This window comes from Oncorhynchus masou, chromosome 32 (genome assembly GCF_036934945.1).
Source record: "Oncorhynchus masou masou isolate Uvic2021 chromosome 32, UVic_Omas_1.1, whole genome shotgun sequence".
NCBI classification, from domain to species: domain Eukaryota; kingdom Metazoa; phylum Chordata; class Actinopteri; order Salmoniformes; family Salmonidae; genus Oncorhynchus; species Oncorhynchus masou.
Window position 1 is genome coordinate 95,085,899 of NC_088243.1, and position 10,854 is coordinate 95,096,752.

Here is a 10,854-nt window from a genome sequence, read left to right on the forward strand (position 1 = left end):
CCTTTCTGCATAGTACAGGAAATAGCCCCTTTCTGCATAGTACAGGAAATAGCCCCTTTCTGCATAGTACAGGAAATAGCCCCTTTCTGCATAGTACAGGAAATGGCCCCTTTCTGCATAGTACAGGAAATGGCCCCTTTCTGCATAGTACAGGAAATAGCCCCTTTCTGCATAGTACAGGAAATAGCCCCCCATTTCTGCATAGTACAGGAAATAGCCCTTTCTGCCTTTCTGCATAGTACAGGAAAGGAAATAGCCCCTTTCCCAGGAAATGGCCCCTTTCTGCATAGTACAGGAAAACCCCCTTTCTGCATAGTACAGGAAATGGCCCCTTTCTGCATAGTACAGGAAATAGCCCCTTTCTGCATAGTACAGGAAATGGCCCCTTTCTGCATAGTACAGGAAAAATGCATAGTACAGGAAATGGCCCCTTTCTGCATAGTACAGGAAATGGCCCCTTTCTGCATAGTACAGGAAATGGCCCCTTTCTGCATAGTACAGGAAATAGCCCCTTTCTGCATAGTACAGGAAATGGCCCCTTTCTGCATAGTACAGGAAATGGCCTTTCCCAGGAAATTTCTGCATAGTACAGGAAGCATATACAGGAAATAGCCCCCCTTTCTGCATAGTACAGGAAATAGCCCCTTTCTGCATAGTACAGGAAATAGCCCCTTTCTGCATAGTGCATCTTTAAGGGTAGCTTTAGCATAGCTTAACTTCCTCCAGTGGGAAGTAATTGGTCAACTATATTTTCAGAGTAGCTTCCCCAACTAGTAATTCTATGTATATGGGTTCCTGATTCTAACTCAGCTGTGTCAGTGTGGGCGCGGGATTTTGTTCCAGCCAAGCAATCACACAAGTAATACATTCCTCATTGATGAACAGGATTTGATGATCAGTTGCATCTGGTGTCATTGCTTGATTGGAACAGAAGCCTGCTGTCACACCAACTCTTATCCCTCACCAACACTCATCCTGCTCTCACAGCGGATACAGGACAATGCTGACAACTAGTGGTCATAAACATAACTACACTCTCCACAACGAGACAAAATGGAGCCTGCTCTTAGAAGAAGCTCCTCCAATACTTTTACAAGGCAATACTTTTCTTCCTTCCCTCTTTTTATTGGTTCTATCAAAAGGTATCACTTTTTTTTAATTGGTAGATTTATCTAGTGGGAAAATCAAATCAAATTTTATTTGTCACATACACATGGTTAGCAGATGTTAATGCGAGTGTAGCGAAATGCTTGTGCTTCTAGTTCCGACAATGCAGTAATAACCAACGAGTAATCTCGCTAACAATTCCAAAACTACTACCTTATACACACAAGTGTAAAGGGATAAAGAATATGTACATAAAGATATATGAATGAGTGATGGTACAGAGCAGCATAGGCAAGATGCAGTAGATGGTATCGAGTACAGTATATACATATGAGATGAGTATGTAAACAAAGTGGCATAGTTAAAGTGGCTAGTGATACATGTATTACATAAAGATGCAGTAGATGATATAGAGTACAGTATTTACGTATACATATGAGATGAATAATGGAGGGTATGTAAACATTATATTAAGTAGCATTGTTTAAAGTGGCTAGTGATATATTTTACATCAATTCCCATCATTAAAGTGGCTGGAGTTGAGTCAGTGTCAGTGTGTTGGCAGCAGCCACTCAATGTTAGTGGTGGCTGTTTAACAGTCTGATGGCCTTGAGATAGAAGCTGTTTTTCAGTCTCTCGGTCCCAGCTTTGATGCACCTGTACTGACCTTGCCTTCTGGATGATAGCGGGGTGAACAGGCAGTGGCTCGGGTGGTTGTTGTCCTTGATATTTCTATGGCCTTCCTGTGACATTGGGTGGTGTAGGTGTCCTGGAGGGCAGGTAGTTTGCCCCTGGTGATGTGTTGTGCAGACCACACTACCCTCTGGAGATCCTTACGGTTATGGCCGGAGCAGTTGCCGTACCAGGCGGTGATACAGCCCGCCAGGATGCTCTCGATTGTGCATCTGTAGAAGTTTGTGAGTGCTTTTGGTGACAAGCCAAATTTCTTCAGCCTCCTGAGGTTGAAGAGGCGCTGCTGCGCCTTCTTCACGATGCTGTCTGTGTGGGTGGACCAATTCAGGTAGTTATGTTATAAATGCGTTGAGAACTGAGACCCAGGCTTTTCTGTGTCTATACAGTGCCATAGAGCATTTTACCTAACAGAGCAGCTGTGAGGAGACATGTGGTTAACATTAACACTGTAGGTCCTAGTCCTGGACTAAACACACATCAAGGAGAACAGTTAATAAACCAGGTCGAAGGCAGAACCCTAGGAGAACCAAGCATTTCACTACACCCGCAATAACATCGCTAAATGTGTGACCAATAACATTAGATTTGAAAAGGCATGAGAATCCCGGAGTAGGATTAATGTTCCTGAAAAACATCCCTAGTTTTCCTTCTGGATTAGTCAAGAGCTGTGAGTGAAGCCACAGACCTATAACAGCCTTCACACAGAATAGCATTTGAATTAAAACCCAACTACCCCAGGCTAGGATGTAAAAGACTCAACAACGTTTTGAGGAAAATTGACAGGACTGGTTTTATTGGAGAATTCCAGAACATCAGAGGGACAGAGACTCCTGCACACGTCAGAGAACCTCTTATCTAAAAAAAACGGTGTGTTTAGAAAACCAGCAAGATGGAAAGCTGTTGCACACACGGCTGCTGTAGTCGCCTAGGAGACATGCATGTCACTGTCACAGGGTCGCCTAGGAGACATGCATGTCACTGTTACAGTGTCGCCTAGGAGACATGCATGTCACTGTCACAGGGTCGCCTAGGAGACATGCATGTCACTGTCACAGGGTCGCCTAGGAGCCATGCATGTCACTGTTACAGTGTCGCCTAGGAGACATGCATGTCACTGTCACAGGGTCGCCTAGGAGACATGCATGTCACTGTCACAGGGTCGCCTAGGAGACATGCATGTCACTGTCACAGGGTCGCCTAGGAGACATGCATGTCACTGTCACAGGGTCGCCTAGGAGACATGCATGTCACTGTTACAGGGTCGCCTAGGAGACATGCATGTCACTGTTACAGGGTCGCCTAGGAGACATGCATGTCACTGTGCCCGGAACTTCTCTCTTCCTCTTCCTTATTGGACAACACACTTTCAACACACTTAGAACATGTTTCATGTAAAAACAGGAACATTTAGACAAAGCAAAAGGAACTCACTGCACATAACAGACGGGATCAAAACAGTTAATTATCCAGGAATAAGGTAGAACCCTCGGAGAACCAAATGTGGAGGAGGGGGGCACAGGAACACACAACTCACTATGGGACGGGACGCGCTTTGCTTCCTACACAATCATGAAATGCTGTTTAATTAAAAAAGATTTTAGTGTGTTCATCTTGCCTGCAGACACTTTGTTGATATGACCACTGCAGATCTGCATTATATTACTCAGCTTTGCTTTGTGCTAAAAATCTGTACGGATAGTAGATAGTATACTTATAAAATCACTGATAAAAATATTCCTCTGTTAACAATATGCCTTGGAGGGGGACCACGAACACTGGGGGGGGGGGGGCGGAGGTCAGGGGTCGGCAGTGTTGCTACTCAGACTTGGCTTCCTCCTTCTCCGCCTCGGGAGCATCCTCCATCTGCAGGGTCAGAGGTTAGAGGTCAGTAGAACAACCTGACATTCCTGTTGGTAGTTTCTCATCCTAAAACAGGAGCTTATAAAACAGCTTTAAACAGGAGCTCTGCCATCAATCTGAGCAATGTCTTCTAATGCCCCTTTATGACCAGCCTCATGTCCTCTACAGTCCACGATGTCTTTATGACCAGCATCAGGTCCTCTACAGTCCATGATGTCTTTATGACCAGCATCAGGTCCTCTACAGTCCATGATGTCTTTATGACCAGCATCAGGTCCTCTACAGTCCACGATGTCTTTATGACCAGCCTCAGGTCCTCTACAGTCCATGATGTCTTTATGACCAGCATCAGGTCCTCTACAGTCCATGATGTCTTTCTAGTTCCTCCTAGGACTCTGTCTCTAGATCCATCTATACTCCTTTATGTCTGCAATGACTGTCTTATTTGTCCTATACCTGTTAATGACCATTGAATGTCTGTCTATAACCTGTCCTATGTCTCTCTATACCTGTTAATGACCATTGAATGTCCTATGTCTCTCTATACCTGTTAATGACCATTGAATGTCCTATCTATGACCTGTCTTATGTATAGTAATGTACAGTATAGTAGTATTTTTATTTAACCAAGCAAGTAAGTTATGAAGTGGTTATTATTTATAATGACGGCCGACCCCGGCCAAACCCTAACAACGCCGGGCCAATTGTGCGCCGCCCTACGGGATTCCCAATCACAGCCGGCTGTGATAAAGCCTGGAATCGAACCAGGGTCTGTAGTGACGCCTCTAGCACTGAGATGCAGTGCCTTAGACCACTGCGCCACTCAGGAGCCCATAGTATAGTAGTGTATATTATAGTAGTATATACTGTAGTAGTGTAGTCGTGTACAGTATAGTGGTGAATAGCAGTGCACAGTACAGTAGTATACAGTACAGTAGTTTATAGTAGTGTATATTATAGTAGTATATACTGTAGTAGTGTAGTCGTGTACAGTATAGTGGTGAATAGCAGTGCACAGTACAGTAGTATACAGTACAGTATATTAGTGCACAGTACAGTAGTATATAGTACTGTAGTCTTCCTTTGCTCTTAGAGCATGACACTTGCAACACCAGGGTTGTGGGTTCGATTCCCACAGGGGACCAGTATGAAAATGTGCGCACTCACAACTGTAAGTCGCTCTGGATAAGAGCAACTGCTAAATGACTCAAAGGTTAAAAATGTCCAGTATAGTAATGTATATTACCTGGTTGGTCTTGGCATCTCCGTTCTCAGAGTGGTTCTCCTCAGCAGCTTCAGCCTCTGCGTTCTCCTTCGCTGCTGCCTTCTTAGTTTTCTTCTCCTCCTTCTTGTCGTTCACAGCCTTCTCTTTCTGGGGGTGGGGGGGGGGGGGTGACAGACATTATCTACAGAGCCGTCGGAAAGTATCCAGACCCTTTGACTTTTTCCACATTGTAGGTTACAGCCTTATTCTAAAATTGATTAAATTGGGGGTTTTTGAGTGGCCCCAAAACCCCATATTGACAAAGCAAAAATGTTTTTTTTTTATACATTTTCCCCAGAGATGTTCGATTGGTTCCAAGTCCGGGCTCTGGCTGGGCCACTCTAGGACATTCATAGACTTGTCCCTTAGCCACTCCTGCGTTGTCTTGGCTGTGTGCTTAGGGTCGCTGTCCTATTGGAAGGTGAACCTTCGCCCCAGTCTGATGTCCTGAGCGCTCTGGAGCAGATTTTCATCAATGAGGTCTCTGTACTTTGCGCCATTCACCTTTCCCTTGATCCTGACTAGTCTCCCAGTCCATGCCGTTGAAAAACAACCCCATAACATGATGCTTCCACCAACATGCTTCACTGTAGGGATGGTGCCAGGTTTCTTCCAGATGTGACACTTGAGGATCTTGTTTTTTCATGGTCAGAGTCTTTAGGTGCCTTTTACTGAGGAGTGGCTTCTGTCTGGTCACTCTACCATAAAGGCCTGCTTGGTGGAGTGCTGCAGAGATGGTTGTCCTTCTGGGAGGTTCTCCCATCTCCAAAGAGGAACTCTGGAGCTCTGTCAGATTGACCATCGGGTTCTTGGTCACCTCCCTGACCAAGACCCTTCTCCCCCTATTGCTCAGTTTGGATGGGCGGCCAGCTCTAAAACATTTGCAAAAAAATCTAAAAACCTGTTTTTACTTTATCATTACGGGGTATTGTGGGTAGATTGAAGAGAATGTATGCATTTTTGTGCCAATTTTAGAATAAGGCTGTAACTTAACAACACTCTGAACACTCTCTCCAAAGGCACTGTATACTATGTTCATATGTATGCCTTCTCTTTCTAGAGGGGGGTTTGTAGTTGTGTTTTTAGTGACGATTCTGGGGTTTGTAGTTCTGTAATGCGATGTTCTAGTCTTTTGTTCTGTTTGATGGTTCTTGAGTTTGAAGTGATGTTGTGTGCAGCCCTGGGGTTTGTAGTTCTGTTCTCGTACCTTTGCTGGTTTCTCCTTCTTGGCCTTGGGTTCAGTCTTGGCTGGGGCTGGTTTCTGGAGAGAGAGAACAAACATCAGTCTCATGTGTTCTACAACCACTGATCATTCCTAGTTCTAATGACCAATAGGTGCTAAGGCTTCAGATCTACTGACCAATAGATGCTAGGGCTTCAAATCTACTGACCAACAGATGCTAGGGCTTCAGATCTACTGACCAATAGACGCTAGGGCTTCAGATCTACTGACCAATATATGCTAGGGCTGCAGTGGGACTTTACTAACTGGTTGCATGATTTATAAACTGGTTAAGAGTTATGTAACCTGCTAAATATGTAATTAGCTGTGTATAGTGTATGGTGTATGTGGAATACTGTAGTATTGTAGCAGGGGTTATAAAGGTGTTATAATCCATTACATAGCTAATAGATGTGTAATTAGGTGTATCAGTTTGTGTAATAACCTGGAGTATAGTTATAAAACATGTCTAATAATATGGTCTAGTTATTGTAGCAGATGTTATCAAGGTGTACATGCTGTTGGAGCGGAGTTTAATTTAGCATGTGTAATTACCTGCTGTATAGAGTAATATGTGTGTAATTACCTGCTATATAGAGACAATACATGTGTACTTACCTGCTATATAGAGACAATACGTGTGTAATTACCTGCTGTATATAGTAACACATGTGTAATTACCTGCTATATAGAGACAATGTGTAATTACCTGCTATATAGAGACAATACATGTGTAATTACCTGCTATATAGAGACAATACATGTGTAATTACCTGCTATATAGAGACAATGTGTAATTACCTGCTGTATATAGTAATACGTGTGTAATTACCTGCTGTATATAGTAATACATGTGTAATTACCTGCTATATAGAGACAATACATGTGTAATTACCTGCTATATAGACAATATGTGTGTAATTACCTGCTATATAGAGGCCATGTGTAATTACCTGCTATATAGAGACAATGTGTGTAATTACCTGCTGTATATAGTAACACATGTGTAATTACCTGCTATATAGAGACAATACATGTGTAATTACCTGCTATATAGACAATATGTGTGTAATTACCTGCTATATAGAGACCATGTGTAATTACCTGCTATATAGAGACAATACATGTGTAATTACCTGCTGTATATAGTAATACATGTGTAATTACCTGCTATATAGACAATATGTGTGTAATTACCTGCTGTATATAGTAATACATGTGTAATTACCTGCTATATAGAGACAATGTGTAATTACCTGCTATATAGAGACAATACGTGTGTACTTACCTGCTATATAGAGACAATACGTGTGTAATTACCTGCTATATAGAGACAATACACGTGTAATTACCTGCTATATAGAGACAATACGTGTAATTACCTGCTATATAGAGACAATGTGTAATTACCTGCTATATAGAGACAATGTGTAATTACCTGCTATATAGAGACAATACATGTGTAATTACCTGCTATATAGAGACAATACGTGTAATTACCTGCTATATAGAGACAATACATGTGTAATTACCTGCTATATAGAGACAATGTGTAATTACCTGCTGTATATAGTAATATGTGTGTAATTACCTGCTGTGTATATAGAGACAATACGTGTGTAATTACCTGGTATATATAGACAATACATGTGTAATTACCTGCTGTATATATAGACAGTACGTGTGTAATTACCTGGTATATATAGAGACAATACATGTGTAATTACCTGCTGTGTATATAGAGACAATACGCGTCTAATTACCTGCTATATAGAGACAATACATGTGTAATTACCTGCTGTATATATAGACAGTACGTGTGTAATTACCTGGTATATATAGAGACAATACATGTGTAATTACCTGCTGTGTATATAGAGACAATACGCGTGTAATTACCTGCTATATAGAGACAATACATGTGTAATTACCTGCTGTATATATAGTAATACATGTGTAAGTACCTGGTATATATAGTAATACGCGTGTAATTACCTGGTATATATAGTAATACATGTGTAATTACCTGGTATATATACAGACAATACGCGTGTAATTACCTGCTGTATATATAGTAATACATGTGTAAGTACCTGGTATATATAGTAATACATGTGTAATTACCTGCTGTATATATAGACAATACGCGTGTAATTACCTGGTATATATAGTAATACATGTGTAAGTACCTGGTATATATAGTAATACGTGTTTAATTACCTGGTATATATAGTAATACGTGTGTAATTACCTGCTGTATATATAGAGACAATACGCGTGTAATTACCTGGTATATATAGTAATACGTGTGTAAGTACCTGGTATATATAGTAATACATGTGTAATTACCTGCTGTATATATAGACAATACGCGTGTAATTACCTGGTATATATAGTAATACGTGTGTAATGATTGTATGCTGATTGTAGCTGAGGTTGTGTTGTGTGTCATATAGTGGTTGTATGATGTGTTATAAGGTGGGATATTGGTATTTGATGTGTTGTACGCTTAATTATAGTCTATAAATGTGCTTTAAGCTGCAATAAAAGGTTATAAATGTGTAAAAACTGGTGTATAGGTTATATGATGCGTCATGAGGTAGTTTACAGGTTATACGACGCGTCACTAGGTAGTGTATAATGTCTGTATCGTAGCTGGTCTCACCGCTGATAACCGGGCGGATCTCCTCTGGGGCTGCAACAGGAAGAGGAAGAGAAAACATGTCAACACACACTGTCAGAGACTAACTATGTTGAAACAGAGCTGATAAAGAATAGTAATTATAAGTGATGGGTTGTAGTTGAGGTCAGTATTGAGTCTGTCTCAGTCTCACCTCCTCCTTGGCGTCCCCAGCTGCTCCCTGCTGAGGACAAACAACAAAAACAACTTTTATTACAAAAACACTTCTCTATAAGAGCAGGCAACAGTCTACGGTGACTCAAATTACACATTTATGAACTGTCAGGGAAGACCCCAGATAACTTTTAAATTTCAAGAAAAAAGTAAAAATGTCATAGATAATGTTAAAATAAACTTGTTTTTAGACCCATTAGATTGAAGTGCAATGTAATATTTGAGTTTTCTTAACAGTTTATGTGTTTTGGGACCAGTAACACTGAAAGTTGGGGTCCTAAAGTATCTGTCTCTCTTTCTCCACTCTCTCCATCTCTCTCTTCTGTCTATGAGCTCAGGCAGGATTTGAAAACTCGCGCGGGACGGAATAAGCAAGAGGGAGGAGCAGAGTTAAGCCTCCGCAGCGCCGCCCGGCGGTAGAGACACGACACTGCAGCCACCTGGGACCATGAACAAAGACAAAAAATATACATTTGTATCGAAATAAGACGACGACTGCATCTTTTAACGATCACAATTGAAACTATAGATACTAAAGCGAATTCTCGAGGTAATTTTGGGCGGATTGAGGGGAAAATGGCGGTAACTGAAGCGTTTCTGTTCGGTAGGTCGAAGAAGAGAGGAAGACTTGAGCTGCAAAGCATGGCTGCTGGTTGTGCTTTAACTACATGGAGACAGAGACTTCTGGCTTCCCAAAGGACAGCGACCACCGGTCGCCAGACTTTAAAGCCCGCAAGCGATCAGAAAAATATGAATTTAAACATTAAATATATATATATATTTTTTAACATACCCTCCAAATAAATGCCGTAAATTCCCCAGAGGAATATGTTTATAATTAAGTAATCGTTGGAGGGGATGGCGCTCTACATTCATTTGCAAGCCATCAATAGCTGCCTGCTTTTCTTGTTTAACAATCCTCTCTAAATAGTCACCAAACTACGTACCTTTCTCTTAGGCATGTTGGATTCTTGTAGATTATCTTTCAAATGGAACTATAAAGTGTTTAGCTAGCTAGCTGTTGTGAGTTAGGTGCATGTGAAGCCAAGTGTCTGCTGCTGCCTGGTCCGTGTAGTAAACACACAGGAACAGCCACCAGACTGGCTGAATGGGGGGAGGGGTGCGGCTAAATGCAGGATTGATGTGCTCTCCGCCAATTACGGAGCGCTATTCGCAGCTGCAGAACACGGAGAATTTGGGAACCGGTGATGTTCTTTACGCGCGAAGTGCTTCTTGCAAAAAGAGGGAAGGAAAAAATAAAAAAATCACCATGAAATAATATCGAGCGCTTGATTAGTAGGTGCCCCTGCAAACAGATAACATGATTTAATAGGGTCTAGAGGTTGCGTTTAATTTATAGTCGTATTTCAATGAAACTCATAAAATAATCCCCCTTCTATTCCCAGCATCATAAAACGACTGTCTCTACTCCACCATTATAACTTCTGCCCAAAACAAGACGGAAAATACATTAACATTTGGCTTCGTGCTTGTGGCCAACATGGCGCCCTTCTAGCTCGACACATTTTTGTTTGTCGGCTTTTCTAAATGAATCTGAGGAGAGGGAACGTTTACGTTGCATCGTCCGGGCGCCTGTAGGTGGCTTCAGCTCCAAAGCCCAGTGTGAATGAATGAGCAGTTCTCCCTGCACCCCTGGCGGCCGAGGACAGACGGTACACCTCACTAAAACATCCTGTCTTCCTCTCTTATCTAGTCAGACACACCGAATAGAGATAGAAAGGGCGGAATATGAATGATCACCTTCAAATGTGACCAACTAGCCTTGCATTACGTACTTCTATTAGCTATTGTAATTCACAGCCATTATCTCAAACTGGACTAAAATCCCAAAAG

At 41.7% G+C, this 10,854-nt stretch overlaps 1 protein-coding gene across 2 annotated transcripts; it reads right to left on the minus strand.

Moving 5' to 3' along the window:
* Positions 1-2,564: 2,564 nt before the first annotated feature.
* On the minus strand, positions 2,565-10,097 carry hmgn6 (high mobility group nucleosome binding domain 6). Of its 2 annotated transcripts, none has more exons than XM_064955499.1 (6): positions 9,948-10,097; positions 8,981-9,007; positions 8,812-8,841; positions 6,132-6,185; positions 4,907-5,032; positions 2,565-3,663 (listed from the first exon to the last, which is right to left on the minus strand). In XM_064955499.1, exons 1-6 carry the CDS (start codon positions 9,960-9,962, stop codon positions 3,616-3,618), a joined length of 300 nt encoding a protein of 99 aa, XP_064811571.1. In that variant the 5' UTR covers positions 9,963-10,097; the 3' UTR covers positions 2,565-3,615. The 2 variants fall into 2 exon arrangements, with proteins under 2 accessions (XP_064811571.1, XP_064811570.1); XM_064955498.1 differs by having other exon boundaries at positions 8,981-9,010.
* Positions 10,098-10,854: the final 757 nt, after the last annotated feature.